The 24,169-nt window shown below is 31.0% G+C and overlaps 1 protein-coding gene across 4 annotated transcripts in view; it reads right to left on the minus strand.

Moving 5' to 3' along the window:
• Positions 1 to 22,510, minus strand: part of LOC134721552 (protein Aster-B-like) — a 46,050-nt gene extending 23,540 nt beyond the window's left edge. Inside the window, exons 1-8 of one of the 4 annotated variants that reach the window (XM_063584649.1) lie at positions 22,222 to 22,314; positions 15,776 to 15,875; positions 12,142 to 12,231; positions 10,110 to 10,758; positions 7,477 to 7,561; positions 6,324 to 6,427; positions 5,722 to 5,898; positions 2,059 to 2,211 (exon numbers count right to left, since the gene is read on the minus strand). In XM_063584649.1, coding sequence (XP_063440719.1) covers positions 2,059 to 2,211; positions 5,722 to 5,898; positions 6,324 to 6,427; positions 7,477 to 7,561; positions 10,110 to 10,758; positions 12,142 to 12,231; positions 15,776 to 15,846 — 1,329 coding nt within the window. In that variant the 5' untranslated portion in view covers positions 15,847 to 15,875; positions 22,222 to 22,314. Of the gene's footprint in view, positions 1 to 2,058; positions 2,212 to 5,721; positions 5,899 to 6,323; positions 6,428 to 7,476; positions 7,562 to 10,109; positions 10,759 to 12,141; positions 12,232 to 13,944; positions 14,022 to 14,800; positions 14,945 to 15,775; positions 15,876 to 22,221 lie in introns of those variants that run through there. The other 3 variants (XM_063584648.1, XM_063584651.1, XM_063584650.1) reach the window with 3 other exon arrangements.
• Positions 22,511 to 24,169: the final 1,659 nt, after the last annotated feature.

A 24,169-nucleotide genomic window follows, 5' to 3' on the forward strand; every position in this document is an offset into this window, starting at 1 on the left:
GGATCCCTTTTAGATTGTAACATAATAGCTGGACATTTAAAAAATTCAGGTGTTCAGTCTGGACCATCCAATCATTTACATGTTGCAGATTTTATTAAACCTCTGGTTTTCCACATTTCTAATACCAAGTTATTTTGAAAATCAAAAGATAGCAATTACATATTTTTCTTACCGATTCTTCCATTTTGATTATTCGTCCTTTCAAATTACTACTTCTTACAAATCATTCCAAGCATATCTACTATGGTCGTTTTTGATTTTTTTGCGGTAAATTTCATATAATGTCAGTCTGAATCTATACAATTCTATTTTACGAAAATGTGGGATACAATGTTAAATTTGTATAAGTTTTAGGTCAAAAACTCTATTTTATGCTAATTTAATGTTACAAGTTATACCGATTTTTTGACGTTTTCTATATGTCCGTTTCATGCTTTATAGATTAAATATTAACTTGCCTTACTAGTAATGTGGATTCTTATGACATGCATTCATCATTTAATCATGAAAAACAAATCTTCTTAAAAAAATATAAAAATTACATATACATATAATATGCTTAAAGCTTTTAAAAAAGCGCATTTTACAGTTGCCATCAACTTTGTGCACACCGTCTTTAAAGGAGTTGACCTCTGCAGTCGTATCCAGTTTCGTTTGGCAAAGCAATTTATTGTATCAGTTTGTCTGTAATAAATAAGACCGTTGGAATTTTCTTTTAAATTATTTTAATTTTGTATCATGTAATACTTTTAAGATTATTTTTATATAGAACAAAATTCATATGGATGTAGAATAAATTTATTCTGTGTCTCAGCCTCACCATACAGATAACTTTACTTCGAAATAGATTTATTTTATATATTATTATACAAGACAAAAATCACATTGAACAAAGAATAAATTTATTCTGTGTCACAGCCTCACCATACAGATTACTTTATTTCAAAACAATTTTATTTTATATATTATTATACAAGACAAAAATCACATTGAACATAGAATAAATTTATTCTGTGTTTCAACCTCACCTTACAGATTACTTTCTTACTTTACTTTCAGAATAAATTTATTTTATATATTATTATACAAGACAAAAATCACATTGAACATAGAATAAATTTATTCTGTGTCTCAACCTCACCATACATATTACTTTACTTTTAAAATAAATTTATTTTATATATTATTATAATCATAAATGACATTAAATGTAGAATAAATTTATTCTGTATCACAGCCTCACTATACAGATTACTGGACTTTTAAAATAAATCTATTTTAAATATTGTTATAATCATAAATGACATTAAATGTAGAATAAATTTATTCTATGATTTTCTCGAACTGATAATAGATATCGAGGCTCTTTATAATAAATTTATTTTATAAATGATTCTATACAGAAAGCATCATGCATTTAGAATAAATTTATTCTAAGTTGCATCATTTACGGAGAGTTGAATGAAAATGGACAGTAAAGTGTAGAATACAGTATAAATTTATTATGAAATGTATCAAATAAATACTAATTTTACAAAATTGTCTTTGTTTTTCCTGATTTTGTTCTCAAATACAAGGGTTATAGAATAAATTTATTACGTTCTGATACTATTTTGGCCTCTAATTGCACTTGTCAGAAATTAGAGTGAAAAAAGAGGAAAATTGGTTTTTTCCTTTTTTATTCTGCTCTCTGTTATATGTATAATTATTATTTATAAAGCATGATAAGCTGCCCTAGTTTAGAAAAAAAAATGAATTCCTGGGAAAAGGTGATAACTCAACAAAGAGAAAAGCTAAAATCATGAAAATTGAACTTGACCTTGATTTAGTCACAGAAAACAACATATATCTTAATTTGCAAAAATAACATCAAAGGGTTTTATGTAAATGAACAGACACTGTGTGGCAGCTGCCCGCCCGTCCCCCCTTTGAAACTGATCCAGTGATTAATCTTTTTTTTCTTTCTTCATTTTTCGAAATTACAGCTATGTAGAAATGTTATGATCATGGTAAAACCTAATAACAAATAAAGTCTTAATCTACAGCACAAAACCTAACCTCTATTTTATCTTCACATTCCTCCTCCTCTTCCTCGTCCTGTTCCTCCAATCCATTATAAGGAGGTACGTAATCGTCATCACTAGAGGTCAGACCTAATTCTTCACCATAACTCATATGAACCCACTGCCACATTTCAGGGGGAGTCATCGGCTGTAATAAAAAATGATAAAAACATTTCAAAATAGAAACTTTAATTACATTATCATGATTATAAACATAGTTTTGGAATTTAGCACTAAAAGGTCAAGTTCACTTGAAACTCTACAATCGACTTCAGAGATAATAGATTATCATGTGAAAGCACTTGAGTTGATATTTGGAACAACTCTAAGTAACTCTAGGGTAAGGCCCTGATCAAGCATAAAAAATAAAATATTCTCATTGGTTTGATGTCATTCAAGAGTTTCTTGAGTTTAACCCTGGCTTGGTGAGGATTGGAACCAGAGTACGAGGGGTTTACTCGAGTGGTTCAGGTAAAATCGTATTGTTGAAACCCAAGTAAGTAAAGTTAACTCGAGAGTTTCAAGTGAACTCGGCCATTATGTTTTCAATTTATCTAATACAGGTATTTCCTTTTCCAAGTTTCCAAAAGGGTACTCTTGGAAATAAAAATAGATAACGGTAGGTCTAAGATTCACAAACTGAGGAACATGGCTGTTTTTCAAGGAATGTATAAAAACACAGCAATGTCCAGTTAGCATGGTTAGAATGCATATTGTGGAATAATTTATTTTGTGCAGATTTACACTGATTGGCATTCATTTAGTTTTTAAAATACATATGGCGGACAACGTTAACTGTACCAATATTCAGGAGTCCATATTATGTTAAATCTGATGTGTCATTTACAAAAAAAAATGTAATTCTCTCTGCATGTCAATTCTTGTAACAATTGATTTTTATCACAAGGTAGTTGATCTTAATGCATTTAACAGTTATGAGACTTTGAAAATGTTGTAGATCTAGAAAAATTGTGTAGATTAATACGATATATATCATTGAAAGTCTGTCCTCCTGGTTAGAGAAACTGTAATACTATTATATTGTTATTACTTTTCACAAATGTGAAACAAAATATGTATAATATATGAAATGTCATTTTCTCTGTAGCTATGTACTGGTTTATGAGAATAAAATCATTCATTCATTCATCCAGACTTTTACTTCATGTACTATTTTGTAACAGCTATGAGGATGTGTTTTCAAACAAACCTAAAATATGTCATGGTCTTGCTTAAATGATTGTTAGTTTAATTTCATACTTTGTAAAAAAAATATGCAAATTGTGTGTCATGTTTAGAAAGATAATTTTGTTTTTCTTTTGTAAAATTGTTGATCAATTTTTACCTATTTTCTGGCTATTAATACTAGACATGTCACAGTTTGTTCAAAGTTATTTGTTTTGAAATATAAGTTGTAATTAGCATGTCACCAGGATATTTTATGTATTTTTTGCTAATTAGAACACTATTCTCTTGAGAAGTCACATTGATTTTTTGGGGGAGTTTTTATATACATAGTGTTGTATAATTATGGATGGCTGTAACCTCTCTTTTTTTTAATTTTTAATTATGTTTTTCATTTTTCTTTTTTTGAAATTATACTCATTTTTATATGAATAAGTAATTTGAGCAATTATTTTAAATTGACATTGTACATGCATGACATGAAGTAAGGCAAAATTATTCTACTTTTGATTTGAAACTTTCTAGTTGAAAAAAAAATACAATATTATAATCATTATTTGGCATTGGTTTAAGGAGTAAGGGCGATAAGGCTCTCATTTTCTTAAATTACTGAAAACTTGACTAAGGTACAATGTATTCAGAAAAACTAAACAAATTTGACATTGAGGAAGTTACCATGGCAACAAATCATGCCTTAATTTGCATATTTTGTAAAACTTCGTAATTTTCCTTGTGTTTGATCAAATTTTAAGTATATTTTAGATTGAAAAAGTATGTGCACACCCAAGAAACAACTTTACATTTGATGAGATTAGATCAATAGTTATAGTAAAGCTTCCATGAAATTATTTTTCTGTTTCTTGGCTGAGCACGATGTTTCCACAATGGAAATAAAGATAGAAAACTGCATATTTTTTTCATTTTTCATCGTTTTTGTGAAGTCATAAGATAAAAATCTTTATGTTTTATTTAAAGGAGTAGGTCCTGTAAGGCCCGGTTTTGGCCTCAAATTTCACATTTATCTGACGAATGATTGTGGACACTTTTTAAACACTTAAATGTCTATTTTAATTGATTCAATTATTTTATGTGAAAGATTTTAACTGATTCACTCATTAAAAACGCTGCGATTCTAGCTTAAATATGAGAAATCTGTCAAATATGCCAAAAACTGTTATTTTTCAGATGGTTTTTGTCACAAATGAAAGTGGCCACATCTGTGTTCATCCTGGACATTTATATACCGTATAGCGGGTTATTTTCGCGGGTGTAAAATTTCGCGATTTTCATTGAACAAGGTATACGAAATATTTTGGCGGTTATTATTTTGGCGGATTAAAAACTTTTATTAATACCTTTGTATGTACACCTTTAATTTGGCGGAATTTATTTTGGCGATTTAGTTCTGTCCGCGAAAATAAGCGAAAATTTGCACCCCGCGAAAATTGCCCGCTATACGGTATGTTATGTATTATCATAGTGTGAGTTCGCGGTCTAGTGGTTAAGACCGCTGGCTACAGTGCTGAAGGTCCCGAGTTCGATTCTCGGGGTGCTAAAAATATCAGTACATTAGAAGGGTAATTTTCACCCTCTCACACACATCTCTGGTACCCAGACCGGAGATTAAACTAGAATGGGTACGTTGGGGGCCTCGGTTGGTCAAAGTGTCCCTACTTTGACCTGGAGATCAATCTTCTGATATCTCTCTGGTTTGTCTGTTTCCACCGAGTGGCCCGGTGGTTCTCTCCGAGTACTTCGGCTTCCTCCACCACAATAACAGACTTCCCGGTGTCCTAGCACTCCCTTTGTGTTGAATTGGGTGGGGATTGTTTGTCCTTGTAAAAATAATTGTCGTATAAATATACGTTAGTGACACATCTCCATTAATCCCGTTAGGGAGTGTACATGGATGCCACTGTACCCTCGCAGCTTTCGAGGGGTTCTTCGGATATCGGAGGCATTTACCAGTACATACATACATACATTATCATTAAACACAACTTACATTTTAATATCAAGAATGAACACGAATGCGGCCACTTCCGTTTAAGACGGAAACCGTCTAAAATTTAACTAAAATGCTGAAATTGTGAAGATTTCAGTAATTTAGCATAACTTAATGATGCAAGTACCCGATATATGTGCATTATTATGCCAAAAACAGCCCATATATAAGTAGCAGAGGCATTATACTTTCCAAAAAATAACTAAAATTTTACATTTAAACAATTTTGTAAAACTGCTATATTTTGGGGCCAAAAAGGGGTCTTACTGAACCTACTCCTTTCTTGTCCCTATGCATTTCTTAACTTTTTGTGCCAATTTGAAATAGTTTTCAACCTTTAAATTTCTTGGGCCAAACACAGGCCTTAATGCCCCTACTCGTTTGTCTCTATTGTTTTCCGGGGAGATTTTTCATTTTACTACTGATAATTGCATAAATGTGTGCCTAAATTTTTGAAAAATAATATACCTGATCTAATAAGGCATTTTGCCAAATTCTGAATAGCATAAGATATGTTTTATCTCTAGCTCCGAAAGATGTGAAGAAGTATTTGTCTTTATTTGTGGTAATCTGTATGGCATTGGGTATCACTCTAGCTGTCTTCTCCTTTGTAACAGCTGATATCTCTTTGGCTGTGATTGTTAACTGAAATATTCAACAAACGGATGTTAATCATCTACCAACAACATTAATTATGTCATTAGGCCCATATTTACATTCATAAATGGTCATAAATATACCAGTATAGACAATAACTGTAAAGCGTCTATAAATATTAGCTGTATTTGTACAATGCTAGTTAAAAGGTTTTATGCTTCAGCGAGTTATTTTCTTTATCCTGCATTCATTTTGTACATTGTTTATGCTTTAAAAGACAGAAAAACTTGAAACATTCACAGACGGAACACTATGTCATTGGAATGCAAATTCCAATACACATTCTGAGGTCAAGAAAGTTTTTACAACAATCATCAACAGCATACACTAAAATACTTCAGCAGAGTTTGTTTTTCATTATTTACTGGAGATCTCAATTATCCTCACGATCCTTGTTCAGAGATTCTACTTACAACTGTTTCCCATCGAAATATGTTAGCATAAAAACAAATCCAGTTCTGTGTAATATACATTCTGCCGTGTACTAAGATGTCTCTCTGTAAAGCACAGGAATAATCTGAAATAAAGTGAATAATGTTTTAAACAATATTTTCTAGATATTAAAGAGATTCATGTTATGCAACTGTAATAGAAACGAAGACTTCATTATTAAAGTATCATGTGTATAGTGATCATTATATCTGTTAATTTCTGTCATTTTGTCCCTCGTGCCAAGTTGTGGAAAGTTGTCTAATTGGAGATCATATTACATCTTCTTTTTTTATATCTTTATGTTTTTTACATTTGATTTTTTTTTTTTTAAGTGGACATTTAGTATTTTAAAAGGAAGACGTGCAAATTAAGTCCATGTTCTATTGGCTATGTCAAATGCATATGTCCCAATACCCATTTTTAAGTTTGAAATATGTGTAAGTTATAATGGCATTTTAATATAATCACAACTCAGTTGTGTAAAATTACAAAAAATACAAAAAAAAAAAAATGTTGAGAAAAAAATGTTGAGAAAAATGTTGAGAAATTGAAAATCTTTGAATTCATTCATATCATTTAAAGGGGTCTTGTCCACAGTTTATGTTTGCTTCAAGTCCAAGGAGTTGTAACAAAGGGTGAAACTGTAACCAGTTTTATAATTTTGTTTGTCTTTGTATTTTCTTGCTTAAGCAGAATGACTTTTGGTTGCTGATGCAGTTAGGTGTGGTGTCTATTACATGTATTATTTTTTCAAACAATTTTTGTTATTTTTTTCTATATAATAATTTCTGTTTATCATGTTTATAAAACATTATAAACCACATTATTCTATATAGAAAAGTAGTAAAAGAATCTCCACTATTATGATCATGTCCAGATTTTAATTCTGACTAAACATAATAAAAAACATTTATTTTTTAAATAAAAATGGGAATTTTCCAAATTTTATCAATAAAAATAAAATATAATTATATACAAACTATTGCCTGAATATCATTAAAACTACTAGTATGCAATTAAAACTTTTTTTAATTACTTGCAGAAACTTTAATCCATCTACAGATTATAAACAGTTTATCATGCATGAACATTTTATCTCATCAATGATACATTCGCTAATAGTTATTCACTTACCGACTATCAGTCTCTCGTCATTCGGGAGATCTTTGAAAAATTTCCTAAAATCTTCACTTCTTGACTTGTATGTAGGACTAAACATCTGAAACATTTTGAAACGAATATAACATGTATGTAAGTACATGAAGTAAAGATATATAGATTAAAATATCAAATTTCTTTTTTTAAATGTATATAATCCCAATTGCAAGTGACAATTAAATTATGTATCTACATGCAGGAATTTTAATGAACCTCTTTGTCAATCCAAACCACTCTACTACATGTAAGTTGCTGTACTTGTTGAACAAATAAACAGCTGTGCCATGAGTGCATGATACGCCCGACGTCTTGTGTAAAAAAAAACTCTCCTGTTTTACAAAATATACTCAATAACCCAAAAATAAAACTTTGAATCATCACCAAAAAGTATACAGATCTTTAGATTAATATAACACAGAAGTGTGTAAAGTTTTAAGCAATAGTCATAAATTGTTTTTGAGATACGGCACAACATATCAAAAAACCCTCCCCCATGTTTACAAAATACTAATAACTCAAAATGAAATTTTAAATCATCACCAAAAAGTATACAGATCTTGAGATTAATATAACAAAGACATGCGTAAAGTTTTAAGCAATAATCATAAATTGTTTTTGAGATATGGCACGACATGTAAAAAAAACCTCCTCCTTTTTTACAAAATACTCAATAACTCAAAAATGAAATTTTGAATCATCACCAAAATGTATACAGATATTGAGATTCATATAACTAAAAGTGTTTAAAGTTTTAAGCCATAATCAAGAATAATTTTTGGGATACAGTGCCACATGTGAAAAAAACACACGCCTGTTTTAGTTATAAAGTGCCGTAACTCAAAAAGTTTAAATCTTATTTTCACCAAAAAGTATACAGATCATTTGACGATCAAAAGAAACAACTATATAAAGTTTCATGAAATTTGAATAAGTCGTTCTCAAGGTACAGTGCGACATGTTTACCCCAGACAGACAGACGGACAGTGGACATTTGGATACAAAAATACGTCCCGTCAAAATTTTGACAGGCGTATAAAAACCCTCCCCTGTTTTACAAAATACTCAATAACTCAAAAATAAATTTTATAATCATCACTAAAAAGTTTACAGATCTTTAGATTAGTATAACAAACATGACAAAGAAGAGTGTAAAGTTTTAAGCAATAATCATAAATCATTTTTGAGATACGGCACAACAATGTACATGATGTAAAAAAAACCTCTCCCTTTCTTACAAAATACTAATAACTCACTAGAGGCTTTTAAGAGCCTGTGTCTCTCACCTTAGTGTATGTGCATATTAAACAAAGGAAACAGATGGATTCATGACAAAATTGTGTTTTGGTGATGGTGATGTGTTTGTAGATTATACGTATACTTTACTGATCATTCTTGCTACTTACAATTATCTGTAATGATTAATATTGGTCCTTTAGTTACAGAGGAAAACATTTTGTAAAAACTTACCAAGATTTACTAAATTAATGAAAATTGATAAAAATTTACTAAAAAGGACAATAACTCCTTAAGGGGTCAACTCAAAAAGTTTAAATCTTATATTCACCAAAAAGTATACAGATCATTTGACTATCATAAGAAACAACTAGATTGTTTCATGAAATTTGGATAAGTTGTTCTCTAGTTACCGTACGACAGGTTTACGCCAGACAGACGGACAGTCAGATAGACGGACGGACACCGGACATTGTATACCATAATAGGTAACCGGTCCCATCAAAATTTTGACAGCGTATAAAAATAGACCTTCCTTTTAGAATACAATCTATTTTTTTCACAGTCATCAGTTTTGCTAATAACAGGGTATCTGCACAAACTAACAAGCCTATGGGTATGATATCGATGGGAAGTACAAAATGTACATGTACATTGTACTTTAATTCAATTTAAAATTTAAAATGTAACATTACATATTAACATTTTCTTCTAAAAATGTGTAACACTATTTTCAATTTGAAACAAAATGTCTATTATATGCTGAAATGTCTTGTCTGCTGAACTGATTATGATTGAAACTTGAAAGTCAATGAAAGTACTGGGGAATCATTATTATTCATCTGATACAAATTTTCATGTATTTCGTGGGGTGCAGGTGAACCACGAAATTAAGTGTTCAATGAATCACTAACTCCTAAACCTTAGGAACCATAACCCCCAAAATCAATCCGAAGCTTCCTTGTTTCATTGTTTTAAAATTTTATTCATTTCTCTTTACTTATAAATACTAAAGTTATTATCTGGAAACCATCCATTTTCGGACGAAGCTGACAACGTGATACCAATATACCACCGCAAAAGTCAATTTTTGAGGTCGTACAAAAACATGGCACTAGCCCAACATGTACATGACCCAAAAATTTTACCTCCCCATTATTTCCAACCAGCAGTAGCTGCATTTTATACGTCCCTCACACAGATGTGGACATCTTGTTCATGTTGTTTTAACAAGATCATAATGTTGATATCCAATTCAACCATTGGGGTTCTGTTACTTTAAGAGGGTACATGTATCGACATCATATATATGTCTATACATCTTACAATACAAACTTGAAAACATCATTTAAATGGACAGAAGGCATTTAACTTACCGCTGAATACCATGGTGTACCTTTCTTCTTCTTCTCTGATTTCTTGGCTGATGTTGAGCTTGCTGCTTCATCCAGTGACTTTGAAGGGTCACTCAACCCACTTTTAACATCAGTTTTAGAATCAACTGTCAAATTGAGATCAAGAGATTTTTCTGAACACTTGTCAATAATATTTTCTAACGATTTTTCAAATGAATGCTCCCTAGAATGGTGGTGATTTAACTCAACACTGCTTCTACTTCCAGGTGAATCAGAAGACTTTTCTATCACTATTGAAGACCTCTGATTACTACTGGTATTGGCCTTTAACCCTAGAGTTGAATTTCCAGATGACCTGTCAGACTTTGATACTATTATATCACTTGCCCTTGAACCCGAGGCTAAACTAGCTGATGAAGATCGTTCTGACCTCATATTAGTTTCTGTATTTCCTGATCTCACACCAAGACTAGCAGATGAGGATCTTTCGTTTCTTTTGAATGATGAGGTCCTCAAAACTACCTTTTCTTGAAGAAATTCGTTATCCTCAGATCTTGTGACAGTGAGAAGGTCTGGGGCTGATTTTTCACCGTCACCACACGATAACCTGGCAACTTGATGTTCTGTACATTCATTGGACGAGGAGTTCTTGGACGGACTTCCAGACTTCCTGTCAAATAAATTCTATAAGCATATAAATGGTTATAACAGAAGTATGTGACAAGATTTATTATAATACTTCACATTAAAATCTCAGATTTTTATTTTTTTCAGTCAAGGGTGAAAATTAACTCTAATCCATAATGGTTACTTTTTTTTTAAAATCCAACAAAATATAATCAGTTTTTAATATACACATATATGTCAAGGGGTATTTAACATTCTCTAGTTGTTAATATTTGCAATGGAAAATAACATATACATGATACATGAAATATATATATTCGTTTACAAATATGGTTTATAAAAGACTTACAATATAAAACAAAAGCTATTAACATACCTGTGTAGATATAATCTAACACAAAATACAATTTAAATTTCTCTTTTATGAGAAAGCCTCAATAGCTATATAGTTTGAATTCAAATAAGCAGAACCAAGTGCACCTGCCCTTAGTGCATGAAGTTTAAGTACAAAATATATATTACAATGTACTAATGGAAATAATCTCTGTATACTTTGAAATATATATACAACACTCAGAAGGTGGTTCAGGTAAAAACCAATTTATATTAGGTGGCAAATGTTTACAATTACATTAACGATACAAATTTTTACGAGTGATTCTTTCAGAAATATCTCTATGGAGAATAGCTAGAGAATGGAAAGGGAATGAGTCAAAGAGACAGCAACCTGATTAAAGAGCAAAAAGAAAACAGCCCAAGGCCACAAATGGGTCTTCAATACAGAGGAAATACTGCACAGGCCCCTCAACAATAATATATATAATGTCAGAGAAAGGGAGGCCACACTTATTGCGACTTTACCCTGAAACATGCAAAGGAACAAAAAAATAATACAAAAAATACAAAACACACAAGACTGGCAAGGGGAAGAGGTTCCTGACTTTGGACAGGCAAAAAATGTATGATTCAGGGTTACACATGTTTTGTAAGATCTTAACCCTCCAAATATATCTGTAGCCAGTACATCTGTATACTATGAGTAAAACTGACATGACTTAACCCTGAAACATACAAATCAATCAAATTTAAAATAAATTTATACAAAACACACAAGACTGGCAAAGGGAAGAGGTTCCTGACTTGGGATAGGGGAAAAAATGTGTCAGGGTTTAACATATTTTTAGAGATCTCAACCCTCCAAGTATATCTTTAGCCAGTATACTGAATAAAATCTAACAAGGTCAGATTGAGAATGTTATATCTGCATAAGATTTAACTCACTCACCATCGAGATTTCCTACTTATCATGCTTATGTCTGACCTAACATTAGATTATTTCCACATAAGATTTAACTCACTCACCCTGGAAAATCACTACTCATGTCTGATCCAACATTAGATTATTTAAACATAAGATTTCACTCACCCTGGAGAATCACTACTCATGTCTGATCCAACAAGATTCATAGATTCTTGACTACCCTCAGATAAAGGTGTGGAGTCTCCCGATTTTTTCCTAAAATAAACAATAAAATTTCATGGTTAAATAGAAATCAATTATTTTATTATGTTTTTATGTGATTTCATGATTTATGCAACACCAGTACAATTTGGTGTATTGATTATATATGTTATATATGACGACCTAGTAAATCTTATTATTTCATCAGACTTATCTAATATAATCATCAATATTAATATCATAATTTGTACATTTACAAAATTTAAGTATAAACAACATATATTGCATGACAAACAAGTAGGGCAAGAGTGGATCTATTAGGAAACTTTAGTAGCGGTAGTAGATATACAATTTATAAAATGGGACAATTAACCTCCTTTTCATTTACATGTAATTATAACCACCTGCTATAGCTACATGTATAGGCATGATAGTAACATGAGTAATTACAGCAGATTTGCAGTTGTTTCTCTGTCGTCATGCATATATATATATATGGTCAAAATAAAAACAATAAAATGATTTGAAAAATATTACAAAAGTATATCATCATTGGCGGATCCAGGGGGTTCCGGGGGTTGGAACCTCACCCTTTATAATGGCTGGATCCGCCTCTGATCATGTATAGTCTGCTACTGTTGTAAATTCTGAAATTATTGTGAGGTTTTTATTAATGAGAATAATGCCACTAGGTAAATATCTCAATAATCAAAACTCACATTTTGATATTTGATATCTATATATCTGATTAAAATTTCAAATTTTATACAAACGTGAAGAAGCTGCACTGCAGAACTAAATAAGATTGATAATGGAAACAAGGAATGTGTCAAAGAGAACGATCATACAAAAGAGCAGACAAGAAAACGCCTCAAAACCTGACCTAATGGTCTTCAACACAGCAAGAAAATCCCACACTCTGAGTCAGCATTTTCAATTTCCAACAAATACAAAATCATTTCTATTTATAGAAGAGGGGGGATATGACCTTTATTGGGACTCCAGGATCGGGTGTTTTTAAGCTCAGGATTTTGGGATTGACCCTTTCGAGATCCGGGATTTTTTTTTTCTTCGAATTTTGGGACTTCAGGATTTCATGCTTTTAACCCCGGGATTTCGGGATTTCTTGTTTTTAAGTCCGTGATTTGGGATCAGGTCCCCTCCTTTTCCCCCTCATACAATGTCATAGAAGCCTTGAAAACTATATCCAAGTTTGTTTTCCCAAGGTCTTTTTGAATTGATGAACTGCATGACAACATGACCGACAGAGTTGAGCAGTTACTAGCCATTGGCTACCAGACAGAAATAAAAAGATGTGGTATCACTGCCAAAGAAATATGTTACCATCCATCAGTGACCAAAGGACAATGGTATAAATGATATTATGAAAATAAAAAGATGTGGTATGAGACAAGTTATAGATCTACAATAGGACAATGAATGACCTTCAACTAAGAGCAAAATTTATGGCATAGCAATCTATAAAAGGCCCTGAAATGACAAATTCAAACCAAAAACAACTAGGCTGATTTATATATATATATACAAAACAATTAACAAATATGATATACAGCAACAAACGACAACCACTAAATGTAAAGCTCCTGACTTGGGACAGGCATATACTTGTTGAGGTTAAACATGTATTTCAGTGATCAACCCTCCCCTATCGGAAAACAGTGGTACAACAGCACAACACTAGAACAAACTGTACAACATGTACAAACCCTGTACAACACTAGAACAAACTGTACAACATGTACAAACCCTGTTTCTTTTCTGAGAGAAAAATGCTGTCCAACAACCAAGTGATTACAAACTGGATTCATTATTTCTTATTTTATTCCATAATCCTGTATGCTCTGGTGACTGCAGACATTTCAAACTATTATAATATATGTAACATGTGTTATTTGTGTAATATGTCAATAAATTCATTTAGATTAAATGCAATTTAATTTTCAATTCAAACTCAGCTCAAAAGAGTTTCACATCTTAAAAATTATGCTTTACATCATGTACAAAAAAATGATTTACAAAAACAGTACATACTAGTATGTATATTTCATATAAATATTTTTTTTCTTCTTTTAACCATGTTTAAACTGTGAAAAAAATATTTCAGATCTAATTTTAATAAAATTTTGACAGTTAAACTCATAAAAGTTTGCAATCTATAATCATGATAATGATTATTACAAATTATTTGTTTGATGATTCATTACTGAGAAGTCATACATAACTAATAATAAAATAATTTGAATACAAATTTTTAAAATTTCTACACATGCTATACATATGCACCCAGGCCAGGCTATGTATATTTTTTTACAGAAATGTATAACTGTGTTTAAATATATAATTTAAACCAAAATTTTAAAAATTCTTGCAAGGAAACTGTAGATATTTATGTTTTTAATGGAAGGATTTACTCAATTTTTAATCAATCACTTAAATCATGTAAATAGGAAATACAAATGCAATTTTCAAGATGTAAAACATTTTTGGCCTGTGTCTGTCATGACTGTGGAAACTTAAAAACATACATAACTTTCAAAAAAAAATTAATTTAAACGATTATTAGAAAATAATAAAATTTGCAAATATATCTATCATGACTTACTGAGTATATTGAATTAAGAACACTGAAACTCCATTTTGACCATGTGGTATAACATAATAATTGTTTTTATATCATGTATATATTTTATAGCATGTACATGTATAAGTTATTACATTAACTATAATACACATTACACATCCTGGTTACGTAACATTGTTAATAGCCTTATTAAATGACCCCATATAAATAATGTGTATCTATATAGGCATGTACAGGCATAGATATGGATGTCAAATCCACTTAAATTACAGGCCTTATATATCTAAACTGAAATGTAATTTAAAAATAAGAAGATTAATTTACTATGGTTTTCCTTGTGCATTGTTGTGGGGCAATTCAAATCCTTAACAAAATTTGATACATTGTATAATAAAATCAATTCTTTATACCACAGCCACTTGTCTCTGAAAAAACATAACCTATATGTACTTAAACATAACACTGTTTCAATGAAGTGTAGGTATTTTTTTAGACAAGTGCCTGTGCTTTATACCCCTAAATCAATGGAAAGAAATTTCACAATTGGGGTTGAGTGGACAAAAGGAACTTTACCATAAATCAAATAATGATTTTTGATGCCAGGATTAAAACTGTGGCAACAAAAGATTTCCCCTTGTATCATGTGTATCATTATAAAATTAAACACCTTAAGTTTTTTGTTGCAATATACGTTTAGTCCTTCCCCTTACTCTAACCAACCACAATACATAAGCACATGTTCTAGTTTAAAGAAAAAGGTCTATATAATAACCTATACAATCAAAAATAATATTAATTTGAACATGTACATTTTGTAATACAATCAAATATAAACTCTAACACTGCAGGCATATTTTTCATTATCCTTGCAAAAAACAAACAAAAAAAACAAAAAAAACAAAAAATAACATGTCATGTTTACCTTTTTCCAATTCAGCTCAAAATTTAATTTCTATTTCAATTTAATGAAAACAAAATTTGCATTTTACTATTTACCTAAAGCTAGGTGTTTTAACAATCAGCTGCTTTATCATGCGCGGAAAACTGTTGTTCTTTTTCATTTCCATTCAGTGAGTTAATCCATTTAGCAAATATCCTAAATATCAAAGTGATTGGTATTAATCCTCACACAAAATTCATTAATTATTGTGACATAAAGACTTTTTTATCACTCATTTGTACATTTTCTAAACAAGACTCCCATCAGAATTATATGTTTCAAAATTCTTTTTTAAGTGAAAGGCCAGTTTCCGGTCCATTAAAAATAATTTGAACACTTAAGTCAAATGTTTTGTTTCGGAAACCATAACATTAGGTTAAAATGTCCTGTTATTTCACACCAATTATATGTAATTGAGCAATACACATTTAAAATTAACGCTTCAACACATGAGTGGTCACAACATGGCATGTCTTGTAAGGTGATCGAGGTCAAAGTTTACACACTGGAAATAGTAGTTCCAGTGACCCAATAACTGTCCACTTATTATGTCAATAATACACCTGTACAGGTGATAAAGAAGTTATCAGATTTATTGTCTTATACATTACATTGTAAAATGTTGTATATATGCTTAAAAAGATTTTATAAAAGATATCTGCTTACATTCATGAATATATTTCAGAGTTCAAAAGGTTATCTTTTGTTTTGCAAATTCAGCAAATTAGTCACAACTGACCCTAAATTGTTTATATCTTAACTACTTTTTAAATGGATTTAAAGTACAGGTATTTCTCCATTCACATTTAAATCACCACACTCATAATCAAACTTTAAGGTTAATATCAAGAATGAATTACTGGTTTGTTTATCTTATAACCATGATAACAGCACATGTATTATATATATATATATACATACATGTTAATGAAAACAGTATGAATGACAAAAATCATGTCATAAATTATGAACACTTATATTTACATATATTAAAGTGTTTCCCAATCTTGTTACATGTATCGTGAAAACAATTAACAAATCCTTTGCATGTCACCAAAAAATGTACACATTTTAAAATTAACTTACAAATGTCATGAATGTACATGTCTCAATAGATTTAAATTTAAAACATTTGAATATGAACTTTCATTTCCCAATATATGTATAAATAAACATGATATAAAGAAAGTGGGGGAAAGACAAATGAAAGAAGGGAAAAAGGGGATTATCAAAAAACCATCAGCCAAAATTTGACAAACAATACCATGGTCAAAACAAAAATGACAAACAGACATACAATTGTCCACTAATCACTATGAGTAGATCTAGTACTTACATTTAAATATGTATTTAGGAGTATAAACCTAAAGTAAGCGTGGGAAATTTTTTAACTGTAAGATAACACTTCCTTTACATACATGTATATATTTAGCCATAATGTTACACATACATGGTTAAAGACAATCTAACTGGAAATCAATTCAAATCTATTTATTATTATATTTATATATAAAATTTAATTTAGTAACATTTTTATAAGGTAACATTTTATGAAAAATCATATCTAAACATGTACATGATGTACCAGTATGTTATTGCTTGAAATTGTAATAGGTACTGATTGTTTAGACCCTCAATCATGGGTAATCTTGCTATATGTACATAATGTAGGTCATTATGGTCATATTACTAATGGACATGTAATCTGCAGTAGGTTTTATCTATTGGATTTTGTGATGTTACAAGCCTAATTGCCTTAATTTTTTAAAAAGACATATTTATCTAATATTCAATGTCATCAGCATATTTTGTAAAATTGGGAAATGCATGTATTTCAGACAGCTTTTACTTTGTCAAATTTTGGATCGTTATCAAAAATAATTTATAAAACAAGAGATATAGTTTAATACTGCAATTATTTGGCTACATTAGCCTACATATATTTTAATCTTACAATAAGGTGAGAAAAAAAAGAGACAAGGACAAACTTTCATTATTATGCAATCGATATTCTTTAAATTTAATTACTACATGTACATGCACTACACAATAAATAGTTTATCAAAACTTAGACATACACAATGTACAGTAGGTACCATGAACAAACACTAATTAACATGATCAGTCTAGAATGGATTACAGGGCTAATGAAAATAGTGGAATTCATTTGACATCCAACTAACTTGTCTTGAACAGAATGGGAGGTACAATCATACTTTGTCTTTACCACAAAAAAAAAAAGCAATGTAAATGAACAGGAGTTGGTTCATTAACTTTTAATTTTAGCCCTAAAAAACTAAAAAAAAATCACTGTGAGAATGTACAGAAAACTTGGAGTAAAACATATATATATATATATATATGTTAAAATGTCCATTTTTTTTATAGTGTTGACAACATTTAATAGTCATTAAAATGAAAAACTTGCACATACGTTGTTAACTTAAATCATTGATTCAATACTTTCAATGAGTAAATTTCTGTTCAGATAACCACAACCTATACTTTTAACATGCTTTAATAAATAAATTACGCCGTTATTTTTCTTGTTTAAATTGTTTCATTGTCGTATCAGGTTAAATTAATGTAGTTGTCTCATTGGCAATCATGCCATATTTCCTTATACATGTTAAACATCAATACATTTTGTACAATGTGATAATATTTTGAGTAAATTTGTGGTGTATCTATCATGTCTATCATGTCTATAGCTACATGTACAGCCATATTTTTCAATAAATAAAACATTAATTAAAAATTGATAATATGATCAGTTCCCTGATATTTCAAAACAAACTTAACATGCTTTGCCCATTTGGTTTGCCAGGAATTTTCTATATACATATAAAAAAGAAGATGTGGTATGATTGCCAATGAGACAACTATCCACAAAAGACAAAAATAACACAAACATTAACAACTATAGGTCACCGTATGGCCTTCAACAATGAGCAAAGCCCATACCGCATAGTCAGCTATAAAAGGCCCTGATAAGACAATATAAAACAATTCAAACGAGAAAACTGACGGCCTTATTTATGTTAAAAAAATGAACATGTCTTGTTTTCATTTTAGATCATTTATATTAATTTATGTATATGTTTTGGAGTTTGATGTGACATCAATTTTCAATGAACTACATAGCATTGTAGTACATGAACATTGTATTACACATATTGATAAGGGGACAGTTGAAGCGGGATTTTCTCACTGTGTTGGGGTGTTCTCTACTTTTAGACCTGTTGGATTGTTGTTTCGTTGACACATTCCCCAGTTACCTGGCTATGACATCTACAAAATTGTATAAAACATGTCATGTCATCACCTGATGACATTACATTGAAATTCTGTTGATAATACTATATATACCATTGTATACATGCAACACTGTTTAAACTGATGTTTTATTTGAAAGAAACAGTTATGAACCATCACAGCAGAATGCATGTGTGCTTTAAAAGACTTTTATATAACCAACTTATGTGATAGGACATACTGATATTTAATCAAGTAAGAGCAACTAAACATGCAGCTTCGCTAAAAGAAGTAAAGTCAAACTTACAATTGCTTACAATTTGAAGAAAATAATCTGTTGCATAAAATAATCACGATAATGATACATGTACATCATTTACATAAATAATTGATTTTTTTCTCAAAATTGCACAAATTGTAGTTTCATTTTTATTTCTTTTAGCTGCTCTTACTTCACTGTACTTGATTGAGTACAAAGATGTCTTACCACAGAGAAGGTAATCTATCTATTAATTACTCAGATTATTCCCAAACCTCTGATTGGGTCTTGAGAAATAAAATTGTGTGTACATTTGCATAAAGTAAAAAGTTGGTAAAATGAAATAAAATTTTAGTCTATTCAAAACATGAAAAATATAAACCTGTGTCCCTCAGCCAGGAATAGGGTTAATCTTTATATTGGTTTAAAAGAAAGATTCCATTAAATAAAAATCAACTACATACAAATGTATATTATGTATGTACATGTATGACTCTAAAGTATGATGGTCACACTCAAGAGCAATGGTCAGTGCTTAAGTGTGATGCCTCTATATAGGCTAAAGTCTGATGTTCTGCGAAATTATAGACGTAAGAAAGGAATTTGGATTAAGACATAATTAACAGTTCTTTAAACAAAAAAGGTTATACATTGTTCCATGATGTGTACAAATAAATGTAACTTACAAATGTATTCCGACTGTTACAGTGTAAGACAGGTCAGAGGAGGTGTTCAAATTATTGATAAACTGTGTGAACAGGTGATTCATGAATGGCAAGCTACACCAATCATCAATGATCATCCAAATGTTCAACATGCCAGAATTATTCAAAATTAATTTTCAGGAACTATAGTACATGATCATGAAGTAATATGACACCTTTAGTTACCTTTTTAGCATTTATAACGTGGTCTATCCCCTTAATTCATTTGTAATTTATATATACATGTACATGTAGTAACAGTCACTTAAGCCTACCGGTAAATTATAAAGCCTGTCACATATGCTTTACCTTAACCCTCTTGCTGCCAGTTGTTTTCAAGGTTGCACTAACAATGACTAAGTGTGCCAGAAAATATGATAACTTGATGTCCATGACGTCTGTGACGTCAGATGTCCAACAATTACATTGTATGTCATTCGATATATGACTTCATGCCATGATGGGACCCATTGAAGAAAAAAACAAGTAAACTGCGAGCTACTGCTCACTGATGATACCCCCGCCGCAAGTGGATAATATTAATAGTGTAAAAATATGCAAGTGTTTGGTAAACAGGAAGTTGTCAAGTGATCAATCTGAAAACGCATCACACGGTATAGCTGACTTATATAAATCCTGAAACCAAATTTCAGAAATCCTTGTATTGTAGTTCCTGAGAAAATTCAACTTGGCTATCATGTGTAAAATCGTACAAGTGTTCGGTAAACGGGAAGTTGTCAAGTGATCAATCTGAAAACGCATCACACCGTATAGCTGACTTAGATAAACCCTGAAACCAAATTTCAGAAATCCTTGTATTGTAGTTCCTGAGAAAAATGTGACGAAAATTTTCAACTTGGCTATCATGTGTAAAATCATACAAGTGTTCGGTAAACAAGAAGTTGTCAAGTGATCAATCTGAAAACGCATCACACGGTATAGCTGACTTAGATAAACCATGAAACCAAATTTCAGAAATCCTTGTATTGTAGTTCCTGAGAAAAATGTGACGAAAGTTTCATGGGACGGACTGACTGACGGACGGACTGAAGGACTGACGGACAGACAGAGGTAAAACAGTATACCCCCTTTTTTAAAGCGGGGGTATAATTATACGGTATATTCTTTGGTCTCTTATTTGAAAAAGATACAGCAATGAGGAGAAGCTTGCATAAATTAAAACATAGACATATGTGCCCCTCCAGCACAGTCAGTGTGAAAACATGTGTCTCTCTGGCAGCAAGAGGGTTAACATGTACTAGCTTTTATACTAAGACTATTCATTAGCATCCATATCCTTTAAACATTAATTTTTTTTTATTTCAGAAGCCCTCATCCTATATTGATCCATAAAACTCAACATGCTTAAGGCTGATATAATATCCTATTTTAGCAAACAAACAACTATCACACTTTAGAATCCTTCACATATATTATATATTGTTGAAATCCAGATATGGGGTAAAAAATTTAGCACCTCATTTTGTGGTTTACATCTTTGCAGCAAGTTTATTCATTGTGTTATTGTTTTCTACTTACATGTAGTATTAAATTTATATAGAGATCTTTTTTGTTACACCTTGTTATTAATTTATTTGGCAATCGTCAATGACAGTCAGCAGGGATTAATTAGAACATTAGCTCTTTCACCTGTTAGTCAAATGCGTATTGTTAAAATATATTTTTTCACCCTTTTGATCTTTTGGAAAATGTTGCTTGTGCATTTGTTACATGCACAAGTGTAAAAATTGCGATTTTTATCCAACACGATCATAGGTTTGAACGTTGTTTTCAATTTAGACTCCAAGTATATACATTTTGCAGGGTATTTGTAATGTTATGTATGTATAATGTAGTACGCTTCACCCTAGTCCAAATAATTAATTCATGACATCTTGCAAGGCGTCAGAGAAACAAAAAGCCTTCAAGGACTTCATAATTTTTTGGACTAGCGCATGTACAGGGGGTCTCATTGGGGGGTTCTGATCCCGGATCCCGCTGAATCACAGTTTTGTCAGATTCCCCTATCCCGCTTACATTGTACATATGCACGATATGTACGTAAGCAATTCTATTTTTTTTAAATAATTTCCCTGAGTCCTGCTGGATTTCATTTCCCGTTTTCACGGCACAATAATTTGACTTTCCCGTGTCACGCTTACGAAAAATAGGCAATCCCGCATCACGCTTAGACCCCAATGAGACCCACTGTACATATGTAGCACAACCCAGGACTCTTTTGGAATACTTTCACTTATGTGTAATTTTTCAAAGGCAGGCTTACAATTGATTTGATGACCAGCTGATCAGATTTTGAAAAGCTCCTGCTACAGTAGCACTGACAGATAATGATCCAGATTCCTCATTGTCTGTGTCAAGGTAAGATTCGGGAGTTTCAGGAACTGGATTGTTATCAGAATCTATACGATTTTCAGTGAATGGATCATTGGAAGTTGATTCTGTTACTTGTCTTTGCATTAGTCAGTTGGTTGTTTATCTTAAACTGTCTCAAACTTTAAATTGATTATTTTAAAATAAAAATTATTCCTGACAGGATACAGCTGACAACTAGGTTTTCTTCGTAAATAACTCTTATTAATATTCAAAGGAAGTGTCAAATAATGGAGACGGAATATAATATAAAATTATGAGCATTATATATTTTATTTCAATTTATATTTGAATACTATAGTAACAATCTATAAAATTGTATACGAAACTCACAGGTCAACGGATAATTTGACTAAGACACCATAAACATTTGTTTGTAATAAAGGACAACGACGTACTATAATGACCGTTGGTGATTAATCCTATGCACTCTTACTGCGGGGGATATGTATATGTGTCGTCTTCTTCTTTCCAGCTATTGGTTTATTGTGAAAAAAGGTTTCCTTTTAATATCGTTTTATTATTGGAATTGTACATATTTGCATTTATTGAAGCACTGCGCCGGCATGAGACGTTACGTACGCACGGTAATTGCGTTCGGATTAAACATGTTCAAATGATACGTTTATAATACTGAGATTTTAAAACAGCAACCATTCGCATATACAAAATAAATCCACCATCATGCATATATCTACAGAAAGGCTTTGACATGTTTTTCTTATTTTAAGTTAATTCTGTAAATTTTTTAACCATATAGTTTATTTTCATGATTGCTCACACAAATCTTACTTTTCCGTTTATATATTAATAGGACTTTACATTTCAGATTAAATAAAATTAATTTTCCGTTGTAATTTTGCACATGTAATCTGCGAAATTTAGTCCATCAAATTCCTACTAGATTTATATTCTAATGTCATACCCGGTTTTTTGGCGTTAGCTGAAATTTTAAGCAAGTCCGGATCCTCAACGAAGTATTCAGCAGAGAAACCTGTCTTTATGTGTTATGAGGAAAGTTAACCAAATTTCGATTTTTATTGTTATCACCATAATTGAATCAAATCATATTAAATCTATACCCAATAGAAAGTTCTGAAAAAGATAAGCATTTTCAAAGTTTCAAATGTAAATAAAACTTTTTCATGAAGCAGTATTTTTATGAAAATAAATCGCATGTCTAGCCACTATGTCCAAACGTTATTATTTTTTCCATTCCGTAGGTGAAATGTGTAATATAAATAGGAAATGTGCATTTATAATACCAAATTAACACATCTAAAAGATATATAAGTTCATACAAATGTCTAAATGAGTCAGGTGTTTTCATAAACATCTTGACCTTACATTCTTTTTCGGAAAGCATTCTCTATGTCTAGCCATTATGCCCAATGGAGTCATTTAGACGTTTCTGCACAGTAGCTTCTTTTTTTGAAAACTATTCCTTATAGATAGTTAAAATAATGCCCGGAAATGTTTATACCAAAAAGATGAAAATAAAACTTAGATTAAAAAACAAACACACACACATATGGAATAGACCCTTAATAGACACATGGTAATGGGGGAGGGGAGGGGGTAGGGATAATTTCGTATGAACAAAATTTTCACGCAAATCAAAAACACCTTTGTAGAAAAAAATAGAATTCAAGCTAGGTACAGTGGTCTTCAAAATTTTAAATTATTATATAAATACTACTTTATTTGTAAAATAAAACCATCAGTGCTAAAAAGATATAGAAAGTCTTTCAACTGACAGCCTATAAAAACTCGCACTGATGGGACGAAACAGAGTTCTATCTCAAAACGAACAAGAATGTGTCCAAAGTACATGGATGCCC

This window comes from Mytilus trossulus, chromosome 6 (genome assembly GCF_036588685.1).
Source record: "Mytilus trossulus isolate FHL-02 chromosome 6, PNRI_Mtr1.1.1.hap1, whole genome shotgun sequence".
In the NCBI taxonomy this organism is placed as follows: Eukaryota; Metazoa; Mollusca; class Bivalvia; order Mytilida; family Mytilidae; genus Mytilus; species Mytilus trossulus.